The sequence below is a fragment of the Camelus dromedarius genome, chromosome 3 (genome assembly GCF_036321535.1).
Source record: "Camelus dromedarius isolate mCamDro1 chromosome 3, mCamDro1.pat, whole genome shotgun sequence".
NCBI lineage: Eukaryota > Metazoa > Chordata > Mammalia > Artiodactyla > Camelidae > Camelus > Camelus dromedarius.
In genome coordinates, this window is record NC_087438.1 from 40,238,689 (window position 1) to 40,259,147 (window position 20,459).

General features: G+C 35.0%; 2 protein-coding genes across 2 annotated transcripts in view; both read left to right on the forward strand.

Moving 5' to 3' along the window:
• NDUFAF2 (NADH:ubiquinone oxidoreductase complex assembly factor 2) overlaps positions 1–20,459 on the forward strand; it is a 153,693-nt gene that overhangs the window by 21,835 nt on the left and 111,399 nt on the right. The window lies entirely within an intron of this gene.
• LOC105084849 (cytidine and dCMP deaminase domain-containing protein 1-like) lies at positions 4,567–7,677 on the forward strand. Its single transcript, XM_010975062.3, is given in 2 exon segments — positions 4,567–5,936; positions 5,938–7,677. Coding segments are annotated over 2 exon segments (1,503 nt in total). The 5' UTR covers positions 4,567–5,357; the 3' UTR covers positions 6,862–7,677.

Genomic DNA, 20,459 nt, shown 5'->3' on the forward strand with positions numbered 1-20,459 from the left:
ATATCCAGAATAGGTAAATCCATTGAAATAGAAAGCAGATTGCTGGGGCTAAGGGGAGGGGAGAACAGGGAGTGACTGCTTAATGGTTATGGGGTTTTCTTTTGGGGTGATGAAAATGCTTTGGAACTAGACAGAGAGGGTGTTTGCCCAACATTTTGAGTGTACTAAATGTCACTAAGTTGTGCAATTTAAAATAGTTAATTTTGTCTTATGTGAATTTTGGCTCAGTTTTTTAAAAAAGGATAAGTAACTACACTAGTACACAGGGATAATGCTGTAACTGTCAGCATCTTCAAGTACAATGTATTTTGGAAAATGTTTGCTGTAGAGTCAGAGTACTTTATTTCAGGACTATTTAGAGAAAGTTCTCAAAAAACTAGATGCTCTCTTATTTTACCTTGTATGCAGTGGTGTTTGCTTCTGTTATTTGCCTTTTACAGAAAAGCTAACAATGTTTAGCATTCCAGATTGAGGGAATTTTTTTCTTTTATGGATAAAATTTGCATAATGATTTTTGATGAGGAAAAATAAAAAATGTTAGAAGACAACATGATAGAAGAAAAAAATTAAAATTGTTGCAAATGATTGCTGAAGAGTATAATAAAACTTCATAGTGTTGAAGAATCCAGTGTTTAACACAGTATGTAATTTGTCAGCATTGAAAACGTGCTAATCATCTGCCCAACAAAAAAGATGAACAAAGGGATTAGAAGAGCTTTAGTCTCTAGTGCTCCTTTTCAATGAGAGATGGGTAAGTTTAATGTTCATTTGCCATGTATGGTTTAATTAATAGCACTTCAGCTTTTCTCTGCCCCATTTGAGGCTTTACATTTAGGTAAATCCAGCCTCCCTTCAGACTTGCCAGAGTTTCTGTATGTACTTAACTGTTCAAAGGTTATCTTTCAACACTTTCTAAACCATGTTAAGAAATGCTTTATTCATAAATTAGCTTATTTCATGTTTAAAGTCAATAAATGATATGCTGATACTATGTTTGATAAGAGAACATACAATATCAAAATAGGAATTTTAAGTATCTGTCTCTAATGACAATGAAATGCAGCTGGAGGTGAATTGAAAACACACTGCTTCCTTTGGTTATAGCCGTTTTGGTGCTCTTTCTGCCCTCATTAGGAAGAGCTGAGACTTCTACCTGTTCTTTTGCCCCCTGGATTACAAGTTTTCACCTGGCTCAGTGGTGATGATCCATCAATCTCTTAGTCCCATGACCACGGACCATAAAGCACCAGGATATGTAAAATGTTTTCTGAAACCTTTTGTTTTAGGTTAACTTTTAAATTAAATCTCTGCTCTTATTAGTTTAAGAATGATTACAGAATGACAATGAGAGATTACAGCCAACAGTGGATAATAGAGTGGCTGCAAACATAGAGCATTTGAATGAGTCAGAGGGACAAAATATGATTTCTGGTCCACTTCTTTCTTTTATTCTTATGTGAATCATTACCATATTATATACCATGGCCTTTTTCTAGCAACAGACTCTCTTTGGGCATCCAGCCACCACATGATACTATTCCTGAAGGTTCTATTCTTATTCTCTTTCCTTGGCAGAAACACCCCAGGGAGGGAGCCAACTCGAGTTCCCCTTTCCCAATTACCTTCTAACTATTTCTCCTATCCCACGTTCCCAGCTATTCCCCTCAAGGCTTTTCTCTGTCTAATAAGTCCAGATGGGCCCAACCTCCTTATACTTCTACTTTCAGGTTATATTTGTCTTTCTATATCTTTAATGAGCTCTGTTTCACATTTGCCTGTGTTTAAAAATGATTGGGAGAATGCAACGAATGACTTCCCTGTGCAACTTTATTTCTAGAGGGAATACCACTGAATACTGTACACTAGTACAGATCATAATTCATTGTGCCCATGATATCTGCTCTCCATTAATATTTTGTGGGATTGCACTGAGCTTTTTTTTCTCACCTGTGCTATTCTAATAGTCTGTAAGACTATAGACTATGCAGTTATTCTTCAAGATGGTGAATCCTTATTAAATATAGTTTGATTGGAAGTCATATCTGATAAAATATTCTATCACTTTACATATTCAGTAAAATCTCATTACATTGTGATGAATGACTCAATAAATAAAGTCAAAATTTCTATTATTTAACCATAAAATCTTTTTATAATAGAAATATTTTTTCCTTTTGCCTCTTTCTCTTTTAGGTTCTAACCTCAGAATTTATTCTGCTGGCATCCTCAGGCATCATCTACATCCCCTGATCAGACCTTCTTATATACAGTCACCTTATAATGCAGGAGTGTTGCTGGTCCAGTCCCAACCCAGATTATGTCTTAAAACAAAATGGAAACCAAACCTGGTTGTTTACCTACCTTCTAAAACTGGTACCTCATGTTTTCTCTGCAGCTGGACTGAGGATTTAATGAGTTGGGGAAGAGTAGAAAGGATAGATAGGAAGACTGAGGTGCATGTGTAGGATGGTGTAAGCAGCCTGCATGGATCAGCTCTAGCAACGAGCAACAGCTGGCTAGGAAAGCAGTGGGAATGTACCAGCCAGGACAGTATTGTCAGTGGAATTGGAACTTACAAAAGAGTATAAAAGGAGTTCATTTCCTTAGCTCACAATTCATAGGATCAGTTATTAACTTTAGATCATCAAATAGGTCTCATTTTAGTTAACTATTCTTTGAATTCGCTCTAGTCATAGTTTAAGGTAAGGAATGTAGTTTTAGTTTAATGTCACTCCCTTCTCTGTCAACTCGAGCAAGGAGGGTATTCAACCTTAAAATTTTTAGAGTCTTAAGTAGTAATATATTTTTTTAAATTCATTCTGATTTAAGATTATAAAAATCTTCAAAATGTGGTTTTATATTTCTAAGTCTACTATATTTAAATCAGTGTATAAGTTGAAGGGCATTGAAATCAGTATAATTTATGGTTCTTTTTTCATCTCAGCATGAATAACTTCAAATTCAGTGAAGTGTTGTTTGGCTTTTCTTACCCAAATGGTTTACTTATCAGATTCACTTCAATAGTTGCCTATTTTCCCTTTCAGAAATGTCTGTTCTCTCACCAGGAGACTAAAACATTGTGCAGATGTACAGTTGGATACAATGATGCCAATATAATATATGCACTGTTCAATAATTTATTTTGTATCTGGAGTGATGCATCTGTTTCCTTCTTGTGGGAGGGGGTTTGAGCTTCATTTCAATGTCATTTTAGGTACTGGTCCAATTCTTCCATCCAGTTAACCAAAAATGAAAATTTCCATCTGTTCAATTGCCATTCAGAGGAATGTTTTATCTCTGAAGCACATTATGACAACTAAAATTGACAGCATAATCTGTCTGACTTTTTCCTCTTTTATTCCCTCTTCAGATTCTCTTGAGCTTTAACAAGAGAGTATTCTTTTTTTATAGCTGCCTAAGATTATAGAACTTACTTGTTCTTCTCTCTAGTAACTGTAGACCAGTAGAGCATGAATGGCTGTCCACTATTCACTGCTTTATTATGTATTTTTTCTGTCCATTAGTGACCCTACAGGAAACATACTTGTTAGCATGCTATTAACAGAACAATGTAAACATAGCAATCTCTCTTTATAAAAGTAAATGTCTGGCAGTACTGTTTGGCATTCCATTGAACACAGACTCTTTCCGATTGACGTTGGAAGATACTGTTACAGGCTGATTTTTTATTGATCATTCTGTACTTTAGAAAATTGGCTAAGGAGGCCTTTGGAATACACTGTCTCTAAAGTTTTTAACTCTTTACTAAAAGAACTAAGAATATTGCCTCAAATAAGTTTTGTTGCTGAAATGGCAGTAAGATTTCTTCCTGTTATTAATATTTCAATTTAAACTAGTCCCACAAATAAAGCCTTTCTGTTTATGGATCAGGTAAAATTGTTAGGTGCTGTGCAGCAATTAAATAGGGCCTGCCTCTCAAATGAAGGATTGTATCCTTGGAGCATCATGATCAGGTTAAAATAACTAGTTTTTTTGACAATGTACAATAGACATAGCAATACACTAAAACTTCAGCCATGCTGAGCCCCAGAAAAAAACATTATTCTAGACAACTGGGGTTCTTTTTAATGTCTACACTGTTAATAAACATCCTTGATGCCCTGTACCCTTTCTTGTTTTCTTGAAGATATTTTATGATGGTTTACGTTATAATAATGACCACCACTTACTTTTCTATCTTGTAAAGTATTTGTGCCTTCATATCTCTTTTGAAGTGTATTGGGCTGTTTCCATCTATGTTATTTATCCCACAAGTCTATGTTCACTAAGTTTTTCTGTCCTTATTTTTTTTTAATTTTTTTTCTCTTTTTCCGTGCTATTGGCTTACAGATACCCCTTTTACCTTCCTATGTCCTCATGTACCTTCCTGTAGCAAACTTGATTTCCTATGGATCAAATCAATGACCAATGAGATATTATGCTACCCACTGTAAAGAATAACACTTTAAAATTGAAATCAGTGTTTTCTTATGGTACAAAGTCTTTGATAAAATGGATAATCAACTGTAGACTACTCAATGTATGGAGTATTTTAAAAGCTGTGATTGTGAAAGCTATTGGAATATCATATAAGGGAATAAAACAGCACTCTTGAGAGTATTAAACATCAGAACTAAATAATTTCAGGTCTTAGATGTTTCTTAGCTGTAATAATATGAAATTTTATGTTTTTGTATACTTTATGGGGGCTGAGTAAATTTAAATCTAGTATTTGAGGTTCTTGGGATCTTGTGATCCTAGAAATTCTCCTGTTAAACTGTTACGGGTGTCTCAGCTTCCCTGGGAATGCTTTAATTTGTCAGAGTCCACCTTTATGGGCAGTTTTCTTAGAGAAATGTAACTAGGTAGCATTTAAGACATAGTCACATCATTTAAAGGATTATAATTTCTTGTAATCTCAGGACTATAGATGTTTATATTTTGGAAGCATTTTAAACCTTTCTCCTTAATCACCTAGAAGTAAAAGAAAAGAAGAGAGAGAAGAAGTGGAGAGGAAGGGAGGGATGGAAGCAGGGAGGGGGGCAGGGAGAGAGAGAGAGAGAAAGAAAAAAGGAGAGAGAGAAAAGAAGGAAAGGAAACGGAAAGAGGGAAGGAAGGAATGAAAAAATGAAGGAAAAATGAAGAGTTGGAGTCAGGTCCTTGCCTTAGCTCACAGTCTTGTGGGAAAAATAAAAGTAAGAAAAAACTGCTATGAGAGTTCAGAAATTGTATGTCAAACTGTTTCTTTCAATACTGGAGAAAACTGGCTGGGAGGAGCTGAGAGGTAGAGTTGCTGGGGCAAAGATCATGCCGGAAAGCCAAAGGTTTCCTGGGCAGCAGAGGCCGGTGGGCTTGGGATGAAAGAAGCAGGGCAGATGCAAAATCTGGAGAGCGCGGGGGCCGGATGGCCAGTCAGCACCCAGACTGGCAGCATGACCGGTGAAATACCAAGGCTTTCTAAAGTCAACCTCTTCACTCTGCCCAGCCTCTGGATGGAGCTCTTCCCAGTGGTCGGAACCCAAAGACAAAAATCTCAGGAAAAAGAGGAGGGAAAGCATGGAGCCTTAGGAGATAATGAAGAGATGACCAGAGTATCTCCTGACAAAAAACAGGTTAAGAGAACTGGTCTTGTGGTGGTGAAAAACATGAAAATTGTTGGCCTGCACTGTTCTAGTGAAGACTTACACGCTGGGAAAATTGCTCTGATAAAACATGGATCAAGGCTGAAAAACCGTGATCTTTATTTTTCCAGAAAGCCATGTTCTGCTTGTTTGAAAATGATTGTAAATGCTGGAGTAAACCGAATTTCATATTGGCCTTCTGATCCAGAAATAAGTTTGCTTACTGAGGCTTCTAGTTCCGAAGATGCAAAGTTAGATGCCAAAGCAGTGGAAAGATTGAAGTCAAACAGCTGGGCTCATGTGTGTGTCTTACTTCATTCAGCCCCTGGTGTATTACATGGTGCAGTTTGTAGAGGAGACCTCTTACAAATGTGACTTTATTCAAAAAATTTCAAGAACATTGCCGGACACTAACATTGACTTTTATTCTGAATGTAAGCAAGAAAGAATAAAAGAATATGAAATGATATTTTTGGTTTCCAATGAAGAAATGCATAAGCAAATACTGATGACTATAGGTTTGGAGAACCTGTGTGAAAACCCGTACTTTAGCAATCTAAGGCAAAACATGAAGGACATTATCCTCCTTTTGGCCACAGTAGCTTCCAGTCTGCCCAACTTTACACACTACGGGTTTTATTGTCGCAATACTGAACAGATTAATGAAGTTCACAATCAAAGTCTGCCACAAGAAATTGCAAGGCACTGCATGGTTCAGGCCAGGTTATTGGCATATCGAACTGAGGATCATAAAACAGGAGTTGGAGCAGTCATCTGGGCAGAAGGAAAGTCTAGAAGTTGTGATGGGACGGGCGCGATGTACTTCATAGGATGCGGTTATAACGCTTTTCCTGTTGGATCCGAGTATGCTGACTTCCCACACATGGATGACAAACAGAAAGACAGAGAAATAAGGAAATTCTGATACATTGTTCACGCCGAGCAGAATGCCTTGACATTTAGGTGTCAAGAAATAAAACCAGAAGAAAGAAGTATGATTTTTGTGACAAAGTGCCCATGTGATGAATATGTACCTTTAATTAAAGGTGCAGGTATAAAACAGATCTATGCAGGGGATGTAGATGTTGGAAAAAAGAAGGCAGACATCTCTTACATGAGATTTGGGGAACTTGAGGGTGTTAGCAAATTTACATGGCAACTGAATCCATCATGAACTTGTGTTCTTGAGCAAAATGAGCCTGAAAGTAGAGAGACCTGGAAAAAAATTCCATCTTTTTAAAAATTTGTCAAGAAAAAAAAAGTAGGAAAAGAGAAGAAAGAAAAAAATATATGTATCTGATTAAAGAATGTATTCAGTAACAATGTTTGAAGGGGTGAGTTAAGAATTCCGTGTTGTTAGGGAAAGGATACAAAAAGCACTAACTATAAAAAAAAAGAATTAAAAAAAGGATGAATCAATTATGGTAAAATTAAGAACATCTGTTCATCAAAATATACCATTAAAAAAGTACAAAGGCAAGCCATGAAAGAGTAGATATTTGCTGCTTATAATCAAGATGGGGCTTTTAGCCAGGATTTATTGGTCCTAGATCACTAAGGAAGAAGACAGGTGGTGGTTCCAAGTCCTGAGATTGGAAGGAGGGGTCGTGATGGGGAGGGGACAAAAGGAAGGCTTTTGCTTTGCTGGCAGTGTTTTATTTCTTGACCTGGGTGATAATTAAATGTATGTTTGCTTTAAAAAAAAATACTGGAGAAAACTGAAAAACAAAAACAGGCTGTGATTCTTGAAACCAAAGAAAGAAATTTTTTTTATGGAAAAAAGGAGTGGAGTTGGGGACCTATTCTAGAAAGAAGGAATGGTGTGAATTGGTTCTGTACCTACAGATACATACTGTTTTTGTTTGTTATTCTAGTACCTAAGAACTTACAGTATGAAATCTAAATGTTGTTTTATTTAGTAAATATACATTGATAGCATGTTTTACACATACCAGTGTACTAGGGGATATGGAAGACTTGAGAATAAGTCACATCCAATCTTGTCTTCACAAGCTGTCTGACATAGTTGACAAACTCTAAGGATGGGCACCCAATCAGACCTGGGTTTGAATCCTAGCTCAATCACTCAGTAATTGTATTATTCACTCACAAATATTTATTGAGCACCTACTATGTGCCAGATATTATTCTAAGTGCTGGAATACTGTGGTAAGCAAGATATAAAAGATACATGCTATCTCATGGCATTCTAATATTTTCTGCACCTTTATTGAGATATAATTGACATACAGCATTGTGTGAGTCCAATGTGTACAACATGATGATTTGAGATATGTATGTATTGGAAAATGATTACCAAAGTAGGATTAGTTAACGTCTCCATCACCTCATCTAATTACCTTTTTATTATTATTTTTTTTCGTGGTGAGAACATTTAAGACCTACTCCCTTACCAATTTTCAAGTATATAATACAGTATTACTAACTACAGTCACCATGCAGTACATTAGGTTTCCACCATGTATACATCTTACAACTGGAGATTTATATTTTAACCAGCATCTTCCCATTTCCCCATCCTCTCCTCCCTGGGAGTCACCATTCTACTGTTTCTATGAGTCTGGCTTTTTTAGATTCCACATGTAAGTGAGGTCATGCAGTATTTGTCTGTCCCTGCCTGACTTACTTCACTTAGCATAATGCCTTCAAGGACCATCGATGTTGCAAATAGCAGGATTTCCTCCTTCTTGTGGCTGAATAATATTCCATTGAATGAATATACCACATCTCCTTTCTTCATTCATCTGTTGATGCACACTTAAAATTGTTTCCATATATTGGTTAATGCTGCAGTGAACATGGGTGTATAGAAAGGTCTTTGAGATACTGACTTCATTTCCTTTGGATATATATACAGAAGTAGAATTGCTGGATTATATAGCATCTATTTTTAATTTTTTGAGGAACCTCCATACTGTTTTCTGTTGGGGCTACACCAATTTACATTCCCACCAACAGTGCACAATGGTTCCCTTTTCTCCACATACTTGCCAACATCCTTTTTGACAGTAACTGGTGTGAGATGTCATGGCATTCTAATTTTAGAAGAAGGAGACAGAAAATAAATGAATTGATAAATAATATTCTATCAGGTAATGAGAAATGCTTTGAAGAAATGAACTGGGATATGTGATAAACAAGATAGGGGCAGGAACATGTGGATTTTGCTTTCAATTGAAGGACCAGGAAAGTAGGAGTGGTTTTTCTGTACCTGAAACAGAAAGAACACTTCTGGTTGGACTCTAGTGAGCAAAGGGGAGAGTAATATGAAATAAGATCAGACATAGTCTGAGGCAAGATCAAATGGGACAGGTTCATTATAGTAATGAGTTTGGGTTTTGTTTGAGTTATATTTGGAAGCTATTGAAAGATTTTAAGCAAGTTTCCCTGCTTAAAATATAATGGTATAATGTGATTTGCCTTTTAGCCTTTTAATTTTTTTAAAAGCCTTTTTGTTTTGTTTTATAAAATTTGATGTCCAAAATGGAAGTAGAGAATGAGTTATACCATATGACTTTGCTGGTTAATCTAGAAAGCAAAGAATACAAAATAAAAATGATATTGGCTGGTAATCTCAATGATAAGAGTATCTTTCTTCCCTATTAGACTGAGTGTTCCTCAAAGATAGATGTTACATCTTATTGATTTTTTGTCCCCAGCCCCTTATCATGGTAACTGGCACTTTTACAGGCAAAATCACAACATGCCTGTGGAAAAACACATAGGGTCTGAGTGATCAAGTACCACCAACCACAGAGAGAGACATTCAAAGAACTGTTTCAGATCAAAGACAAATACATAAAAAGTTAAAGCTTTTCTGAGGTAAGGTGGGTTACCCATAGTACTGAACCCCAAATAGTCCAGTCAAGTCCCTAGGCCACCCTTATTCCAGACACTGAAATGGTAATCCTATGTGGCTATAAAATATCCTTTGCTTCAATAGGACTTCTGCATTTATTCTTTTAGTTAGAAAACTTTATATAACACATGATTGTTCATTCCTGTGGTTGTGTCTAGAGAGTGTATTGGAGCGTGAATATTACCATCTAGTTAGTTCATATTGTAATAGAAACATGAACAATTCCTATCAGATATTTCATGGGACCTCAGACTCAGCATTTAAAACTGAGACTATTCACTTCCTCAAGGAAGAAAAACAAAACAACAGTAACAAATTGCTTCTCTTTTAGTATGATCTGTCTTAGCAAATGATGCCTATCCTGGATCTAGATATCCAAGTCAGAAACCTGAGAGTCAGTTTTAGTTTTAGTTTTAGTTTTAGTAAGGATGCCCTTACTCCCGGCATCCCTTCAGTTACCAGGCCTGCCAATTTTACTTTCTAAATAGCTCTTGAAGGGGAAGGCCTTCCCCTGCTCTCTGCCATTCGTACCTCCACCCTCCGCTAGGCCTCTGCTGCTTCTCTCCTCAACTACAACTGCCTCTTGATTTTCTGCCTCCAACCTTGTTCTCCTCTAATTCAGGCTTTACACTATAGTCTTACTGACATTTCTCCATTTCAGATCTGATTCAATCACTGTGTTACTGTAATCAGTGACTTCATACCACCCTAGGATTTAGTCCAAGCTGCTGAACTTAGGAAGCATTTCACAGGGGCAGGCCTGCCTGTCTGACAAGCAGCATCTCACTGCACTCCTCCCCTTGCTCTCTACCATAGCCCTCAGCCAACTAGAGGTTTTTCAGCTCCTTCTCTGTGTATCATGCCAGGCCTTTATACACATTTCCCTCACCTCTAATTACCTTCCCCCTCTCTCCTTTCTGACTCTAACCTTTCCATCAGGTAACGACTCATCCTTTACTTTTCATTTAAATATATCTTCCCCAAAGAGATCTTCCTTACTTTCTGGACCAGGTTAAAATCCTTTGTTCATCATTGTTATTATATCTTATTGTAGTGGTTGCTTTTCACTGTGGGTCTCCTGTGTCTGGTGCTGCTTTTAACCTCCCATTAGACATTTATTCCTTCTTCCTTAATAATAAAAATTCTTATTTTTAGTTGGGCGCATTGCTGCATAGCAATGACTGCATTCTCTCTTTTCCTTTACAGTTGCATTTGCCTTATGATTAATGAGGTAAGTTGAGTGTGACTTCCTGAAAGTATCATTAAAGGGGACACATGCTCTTCTTTTCCCCTTACCTTTCCTCCTTCTGCTAACTGGTTCTTGAGTATCCCTACTGGGTCATGAAGTGGCAATAGAGCAGCCAGGTAGAAGGGGCCTAGACTCCTTATGTCCGTAGATTGCTGCCATGTCAGCCGGGACTCCTGACATTCCATGTTTCCTTAATGTGAGAGAAAAATAAGCTTCCATCTTGTTTTAAGCTAGTGTTATTTACTTACTTCAGTGTGTATTTTTAATCTGATGTAACCTCTCTTTGTATGAACTTCTTCTTGTGTTTGGGTAATTCTGTGAGCCTTACTAGGAGGTAGAGCCCTCCTCCCATAGTTGAAGAGCTGGATAATTACTCTCCCAGCTTCCATTGTAGCTGGGATATGATGTTTCATCTAGACTTAACCAATTGAAGTGCCTGTGTCACTTTTGAATTCACAAATTAGTGATACAAACAAATAGAGGCAGTGTCAAATTCTTCCTGGCAGTAGGACTTTTGGGGGTGGGCAGCAATAGAACATTCAGGTTGGAGGTGCTGTCCATGGTTTAGGGCCAGTGAGATGCCATCTGTAGCAGCTGATGCTTGGTGATGGCAGCAGTAAGGTCTTCACTGGGCTACTTCTGTGGCATCATTTTCCATGCTTCCCTCCTTCATTACACAGTTTCTGAGCCTGTTTCTTTAGCATGCCAACAATTCTGTGAACTATTTAACATTTTCTTTTTGATTGAGACTAAGCTAAGGTTCCTATTGCATGGAGTTAAAATCCTTTGCTGATATAGTCAACACTGGTCTTCCCTAGCAGATTATAAATGCTAAAAGGATTGTCTTCTCATCAGTGTATCCCCACAGTGCCTAGCATCTCAATGTATCCTAGCTTAGTGCCTTACACATTGAATAGGTGCTCAGTATTTTTTTTTTTTTAGTAAATGAGGAATCCATGCATCTGATCTCAACTCTATTACCTACCCCAGTAATTTCACTTTAGCTTTATTAATCTACTGAAGCTGCTCTCAGTAAGTTCACTACTGATACTCTGCTTTCCAAATCCAGTGTATACTTTTCACTCTAACTTGATCAACTTCTTTAAAGCTTTGATCACACTATTCCTTCCTGGTTCTCATTTTACCATTATGACTATTTTCTTTCAGGTTGCTGAAGCTATTCCTCACTCTCTGCCAGCTGTTATATTTTAGTGTTCCCCCGGAATTCTTCCCCCCAGTAGCTCTCCTGTTCCTGTGCCATCAGTTACCATACATGATGATGACTTTCAAAAGTTACCTTCTACACAGACCTCTCTTTTGAGCTTCAAACACTGTATCCAGCTGCCTACTCAGTATCTCCATCTGGATAGCCTACAGACCTCTCAAACTCAGTGTATAGCCTACATGTCTAAAATTAAACAAATTTTACTGTCCTTCCACAATGGACAGATAATATAGATATGGCTATTAAAATCATTTGCTTAATATAATTCTCAACAGATTAACTGAAATTAAGTTAATATGCGTGTGTAAATTCACAGTTAAGATTTATTCTCAGATATTTTTCTTTCTTTAGTCTAGTACTTTGTTTTTCTGTAAATGTACAATTAAGACTATAATTTCCAAAATTCTGTTTAGTATCAGGACTTTACTACTGAATGCAGACACAAGTAATAATATACATTAGTATTGCATGTTGAATAGGCCTAAACTGTAGAATACATTTGCATCTGTATTTCTCTGCTTTGAGGAATCATTTCAGTTACATTTTAAACAATTTTAATTTGCCATTTTTATATAATAGAATTTTTAATCTTTTCAAAGTAGAATGAATATCTTAGCTTGCAGAAAAACATGATATAAAACGTAGGAAAAAAATGGAACATAGTAATTGAAAAAGTAGTCAAACTAAGTCACATTTATTTCTTATATAAAAATTTCACCTATAATCTCACTTATTCACTTTGACATTTTCAATTAAGTGTTTTGAAAATTATAATAATAATTTGCTTTAACCAAATTTATATCGTGCCTGAACTGTCTTAAGTAGCAATCATGTAAGTAGCATCACACAGCAATTTCAGTTGGAAACCTCTTCAGTTTGGTTACCTTGTAAGAAAAACATCTTCATATTGGGGAATTATATGCCACATAAGCAAATAAAATGGATTGTTAATGTTGCAAACATTCAAACAGAGAAGTTGAGGAAATTATTGAAATTTGCAGAGTAGGTTTTTATATTTAATCACCCCCAGAAAACAGTTGATGCAAAAATATGTTAGCGCAATTTTGTTAATTTGAAACCCTTAAGGTTAATTAGATTTTTTTCAAACATTTAATTTATGGAAGAACAGTAGTTTCTTTTGGATTTTAATTTTGTTTGATGTCTTTTGTTCTAAAGTACATAAAAAGAAATTTTTCCTTGTATAATAATTTCTTTCAACTTCCTTAAAATATTTTGAGTTCCCTTTGTTGATACATGATAAAATGCTTTATGTGTTGTATACTTGGAATATATTAAAACTAATGGATTTATTTCTGTTATTCTTTTCTATTAGACATTTACTTGAATGTTTGAAGATTCTGAATAAAGCCAGTTTTTAAGTTAATTGCTGTGAATCATATGACATTGAATATACTTATACAGTCTTGTGTTCTATGGACTGTTGCTATGCATCACTGGAGCCTAGCCAAGATATCTTTTGATTCTGATTGTTCCCAAGTTTATCTCTTCCTTTTGTAGAGTTAGGAATTCATGAGAGTAAAATCAGCATTCAAAGGAGAAATAGAAAAACAAAGATAGAAATTTGAAAATGTACCGAAAATTTTTGGTGAGGTTTATATAATTCATGTATGTGTCATGTACAAAGCATCTTTATAGGTATTCTAACTGTTTTATACAACTGATACTGGAATAGTTCCTATTGCAGATTGTTTAGTTTGATTGAAAGCCATTTTTTAAGTTTTATTTTAGCATAATTGTATTCTTGTTTGAGGCTATTTTAGAAATACCAAAGGTGATTAACTTCCTATTATTGTTATTTACCCATATAGCAGACCATGGGTTTTACAAGTTTAGGATAATGTTAAACTCTTACCACCTACAGGGAGACGAAAATTTCTTTTGTATATGTTTAATATTTATTGAACACCCATGATACAGACATTAAATAAGAGTGTGGATTCTTCGTTTCTTTTTAAGTTTCTTGTTCATTACCTATTGAGATCACACTGAAGTAAAAAACAGCTCTCATAAGCAAGGTTAACTTTTAGGACATTTTCTGACTTTGTTCGGAAAGAGACATGCTTAGGTATGAGCTCCTATTAATTCTGAAAGTGTGTACTACTAATGGTAGAATTTTTTTTAATTGAGTAACTGAACCAGTATATATTTACCTGATATACTATTTTTAATTATATTTAAAATATTACTAAATATAATACCCAATATCTTGAAATATAGGAGAGTCATGGAAACAAATAGATTGTTTAAATATTTCTTGGCCTTCTCCAGTATTCAAAAATCTTTCCACATTACTGCCCAGAAAATTCTACTTCAGAATAGCAGTCATGCTGTAAATTTCCAAGCTTCTGTTTAAAGGATGATTTAAAATCTGAAGGGAAGATGTTAAACAACAACAATAATTATGAATTATATTTTAATAATTAAATGGATCGCTAATAGGATTTTTTAATGATTCATACAGGAGTAAAAATAATTCACTTTTTAGAAAATGACAAAAGGCAGCAGAGGTAGGGAGTGGGATGCTATCTAAGTTGGAGATGCAAAAGGCTGAAATTACATAACTTTATATTGGGGGAAATAGGACTAATTTCAATGAAATACTGTTGGCTGATTGCTGTGGTTGCATGTGTATTGAAATTATAATAATGACATTTCTGGTAGGTGGCAACCAAGTAGCTTAAAATCTGGTAGCAAATACCTATGAAGTAGGAAAACTATGGATTAACTGTCAGGAGGGAATTTGAAGCTTTGTTCTTTTCTGACTCATTTTACATTCTACTGCAGTAATATATTCTATCTTGAAGTGGTGTATTTCTTAAGGTGGAGATAAATGCTTGAGCAGTTACCATGGTTTCCCCTGCTGTCATGGTAGGAGTCTCTGGGACAGTTCTCTTCCCAGAGCTGGAGGATTCCAGATAAAATGCTACTTTGGTTTTTAATCATCTAAATGTCACCTAAAGTGACTGAAGCTTATAGTTTTAGATAGGAACCCGATTTGTGAATCTAGATTATAATAAAGTAGTCTTGAGTTTAGGGGCCAGCGCTATGTTGGAAAGGTAAAGAGTAACATTGACTCTTAAGTGTATGTTTTTTAAGGGATTGGTAGGTTGCTATGCCTGGGTATCCTGTACCTCTCACTGCACCTCTGATGTATCTGGAATGTCTAGCCCCTGAGTACCTAGACACTCTTGAGAACTGTCAGCACTATCCCAAAGAAAGTACTTAACTTTCTCCTCTTTATCACTCTTTTGTAGCTTAGGGGCTAAACATTTGCCTCAGATCATAAATATCTTCTTTCCTCTATTTTTAGTTTTCCTTTTTTGACTCCTTCTCTAATGAGTTAAGCATGAGACAGCCTACAATAAATTGTAGGTTCCATAAGAATTGACTATGTCCTAATGAAATTATTTTGGAATAGCACAAATTCATATTAATGGTATGTTAACAGTTGTATAAGAGCAAAATAAAAACCTCATACTCAGAGAGTTAAGCAAGGAAGTCCTTTCTGTATGAAAGTAGTTTAAATTAAAAATCTTTGTAGAAATTTTGAACTAAAATGTAATCAAATAGATCATTGATTTGGGTTTTGTTTGGGCATACTGATAATTTGTTGTAAGTTGACTTCTGCTAATTCAGATAACTACAGATTTTTTGGACTAAAATAGATGTGTGATTTTATGTGAAATTTCACGAATAGTATTCACAGGTGTTTCTGAGGTATACTGGAGCCAGCTTGCACTTAAGAGAACTGACTGTTAACTTTTCAGGAATTTTGTGTGCTGGTTTTCAACACAGACATTATTAAAAATGGAATCATGTAAGTGTATAATTAAGTTATATTAAAAACAAAGATAATAAATACTTAAAATTAACAGCTTTATAATTAATTGACTACCTTTTACTATTATCTATGATCTTGAGGTTATTTGTGCCTATTGTGTCTTAATGGTAAAAATACTATATAATGGTGGGGTACTATACATCTCTTAAAACTCTGTATTCAGTGACATCATGTTAGTAGCTTGAACTTGGCCATGGTGGAGTATTTATACCACAGAAATTGGCACATGCTGCAAATCAGGGCTTGATATATTGTTTTGTTGGTTTTCTCCACTTAAAGTAATAGAAGTAATGTAAATAAATGCATAGTGTGCCTATAGTTGTTATATTGTGAATTGCATAAAAATTGAGGAAATATTCTTTCAATATATTTTTTTAAAAACCCTACAATCCAATCAACATTGATGGAATTATACCCAGAGAGCTGGTTGTTAAATATTTGCCAGCACACCACTGGTTTAAATTCATCAAGTTTGTTAATTTTTTAATTGATAAATTAGGATTTAACAGAAATGCTTTAAATTTAAGCTGCACAAATGGCATAAAATATATTTTTATTCATCCAATATCAGTTACTACTCAGAACATAAGATGTATTTGTGCATTTATGACAAAAAGCTAGCCTGTAGTTTTCTGAAATTTTAATATCCTCAACAATTTCTGTATTAGAAGTTCCGTGAGTGAATGAGCAAAGTAACAGAAACTTTAAAAATGATGACAACAAAACATGAGTCGTATCCTGGCGATTCTGATTCCATAGGTTTATGGATGGCCTAAGCACCTGCATTTTACAAACCTCCCCTAGTTGTACCAGTCATCACTAAGGCTTAGGAATCACTGTATGACATAATTTCCAATGCCTTTTTGCATGCTTGATGACCTCTACTTGAAACAAGTAAAATTTAAAAAGGTAGAAGGAAGTTCAGCAAACTTTGTGCTGTTCATCTCTTGAGTTTAATGACACTGTTGCATATTTCATATTGGTACTACTAGAATACCATGAGCAGAATACTGTGAAGATCTTTTTAGTTTATCACAGAGTAAGTTTTATCCAAATAAAGTGTCCATACACACAAAAAGAGTCTGAAGATTTGTTTTCTTGTCCTGATTCTGTCATTTTGGGATTCTGTTACCTTGAATGTGTAATTCTCATTCTCTTTAAAACCCTCCATTTCCTCATCTATAAGGAGATTATACATACTAGGTAATCTTTAAGAGAGAAAAGATGATTGATCAAAATATTACCTTTCATTCATAGGGATTTATTTTTCAGTGTTGGTTCTGAGTCCACTGAATTTCTTAACCCACAAAGAAAATTAGAGTAATTACAATTTATCACTTCTTTCTTTCTCTGTATGATGTGGGTAATAATAGTATGAATCACCATAGTGTTATTTTGGAGTTTTGGTAAGTACATTTGTTAGCATTTAAAGAAATTTCTGGCACAAAGTATGTGCTATGTAACTATTAGCTGCTATTCTATCTTCCTCCTCTTTTCCTTCTCTTCCCCTTTCCCCTTACTTGTCCTGCCTCTGCTTCTTCCCCTGCTCTATCTTACTCTTCATTTTCTGTTCCTTTCTTTTTCCTGGAGGGTTGATGGTGAGGGATACCAGTTCATCCTAAACTACCACCCTTTTCCTTCTTTGCAAGTAGAGTATTAAGAAATATTCTTTAAAAGTGCAGTGTACTTCAAGAAGTTTGTAACAGATTAAGGAGAACTTTAAAATATCTTTGAAAGACTTCTTTTTCCACAATAAGACAGACGAAAACCTGAAAATCTCTTCCACTACGAAATATTTAGTAGGGCTAAATAAAATATAACTTTTAAAAAATGTCCAGCTGAGATACACATATATGTATTTTTTAAATAAGTGATTTTTACATAGACTGTCATAAATGAGATTAGCTTTATTTTTCCTTTCTTGTACTGGCCTCCTATAGTTTTGGTATCGTGTTATGCTAGCCTCTTAAAAAGAACTGAAGCGTTTTTCCTCTTTCTCTCTTCCTTAGAACAGATTGTATGAGAAAGGGTTACTTGTTCCTGTGTGTCCTGGAAAGTATACCTGTTAGACTTTCTGAGCTCATTGGTGTTTTTTACAAGCAGATTTTTGACAATGAATTTAATTTCTTTAGTAGTTGCAGGTTTTATTTAGTTTTTCCAATTCTTTTTTGATCCATTCTTATAATTTATGTATTTTGGAAAATTGTTCAGTTTAAGTTTTCAAAGTTTTTGGCATGAAATTGTTTATAATATTTTCTTATATTTTTACACATATTTGTATGTATTTAAAATTGTTTATTTATACCACCCCTCTTAAAACTTGACTAATTAATACAAAATTTGTCTATAATTTTTTGGAGACCCAGCTTTCAATTTTGTAGTTTCTTATTGCTTATTTATTTTGTATTTCATTAAACATTAGTTCTCTTCTTGTTATGTTATTCATTACCTTCTTTTTGTTTTTCCCTCCTGCTGGTGTTATTTTTATAATTTCTTAAATTAAATTTTAGATCATCAATTTTTAGCTTTTTTGTTTTTTGATATAAACATTTAAGGCTATACATTTTTCTAAAAATAATGATTTGGATACATCTCTCAATACTTGGTGCATTATACTGTGCTTGTCTGATAGTTTTAACTGTTTTATGATTTTCATTGTGAGTTCTTCTTTGACCCATTAATTTTTTTGAAGTTCTCAAATGTATTAGGACACTTAGTTTGGTGCTCTTTCTATTGCTGATACCTCATTTCTAACTTTTTGGCACAGTGTTAATTTCCTATTGCTGCTGTAACAAATTACTACAACTTCGGTGGCTTTAAAACAATACAGATTTATTTTCTTACAGTTCTGAAGGTCAGAAGTCCAAAATCAGTCTCTCTGGAATAAGATCAAGATGTTAGCAGGACAGTGTTCCTTCTGGTGGCTCTAGGGAAGAATCTGTTTTCTTGCTTTTTTTGGTGTTTAGTAATCATCTGCATTTCTTGGCCTGTGACTCCTTCCTCCATCTTAATATCTCTCTCTGATCCTTACACCTCTGCTTCTGTCCTCATATCTTCTTCTCTTACTCTGACCCTCCTACATCCTTATCACCCTTGTGATTACATTGAATCTTCCAGGTAATCTAGGATAATCTCCCCATCTCAAAGCTCTTAATTTAGTCACGCCCACAAGTCCTTTTTGCCATATAAGGTAACAGATTCCAGAGGTTAGTACATGGACGTCTACCCTGGGAGCATTGTTCTGCTTATCACAGGCACTGTGTTTAGAGTATGTTCATGTGACATATTCTCTTTGGCATTTGCTGAGACTGTCTTTGTAGCCTAGTGCATCATTAAATTTTATTAAGATTCCATATGTGCTTAAAAAGAACCTAGTTGTGGATATGTAGTTTTCTACAAGAGCGTATTTACAAGATCAAGCTTGTTATATATGTGTCCAAATTTTCTGAAGCTTTACTGATTTTTATTTCTTTAGTGGATTATGGGAGAAGTATGTTAAGATTTCCCAATTTTTTTCAATATTAGCACAGTCAGCTTATAGTCTATCAATTTTTGCTTTATGTATCTTGAGACAATGTTGGCAGGTATGTTTACTTCAGGGTTGTTTTACATTCCAGTAAATTTTCCCTTTTATCATTAAGTAATGGCCCTTTCAAAATCCATTAATGCTTTTGTCTATGTTAATTCTGCCTATACTGGCTTTATTTTGGATAATATTTATCTGGTATATCTTTTCTTTATCCTTTTTCCCCCTTTTTTCTATGTTTTAATGTTTTAGGTAAATATCTTTTAAACAACATATGAATAGTTTTAGATGTTCTGAGATTTTTTTCAGTCTTTTAATATGTGAATGCAACCTAGTCATTATTTTATATTTTATGATAAATTTGGACTTCTTATTCATTTGTTCTCTTAATCATGCTTTTACTTTCTTATATCTTTACCAACTCTCTCTGATAGACATATTTTTCCAAGTTACTTCCCCTCCCTAATCTTTCCCCTTTTACTGTTTTGGATGTTGTACATTCTGTTTCTCTTCCTCAGTGTACTATTAGGTGTGTAACATGCATGTTTGACTTAACGGAGTCTGAAGTTAATATGTCTTTTGAGCTTCTTCAAAATAAAATAAAGACCTTGTAATTTCACTTTGAATACCATCCTCTTTTGCACCTTCCTTGTATTCTCTAGCATTTTTGTTTCCCTTAGTTTTTAAATGCTCTCCATATTAAACAGGGTTATCCAGAGAAACAGAACCAACAGGAGAGAGATTTATTTTAAGGAATTGGTTCATATAGTTGTGAATGCTCAGTAAATCCAAAATCTGCAGAGGCCAGCAAGCTGGAGACCCAGGGATAAGTTACAGTTCAAATCCAAAGGCAGTCTGTTGGCAGAATTTCTTCTTGCTTTTGGGTGGAGTCAGTCTTTATTATGTCTTCAACTCGTTGGATGAGGTTCACTCATATTTTGGAAAATAATCTGCTTTGCTCAAATTCTACCAATTTAAATGTTAACCTCATCCAAAAATGTACCTTCACCAAAATATTGAGAATGACCAAATACCTGGACACCATGGCTAGTCACATTGACACATTAAAATTAACCATCACACTCTCCAGATTACT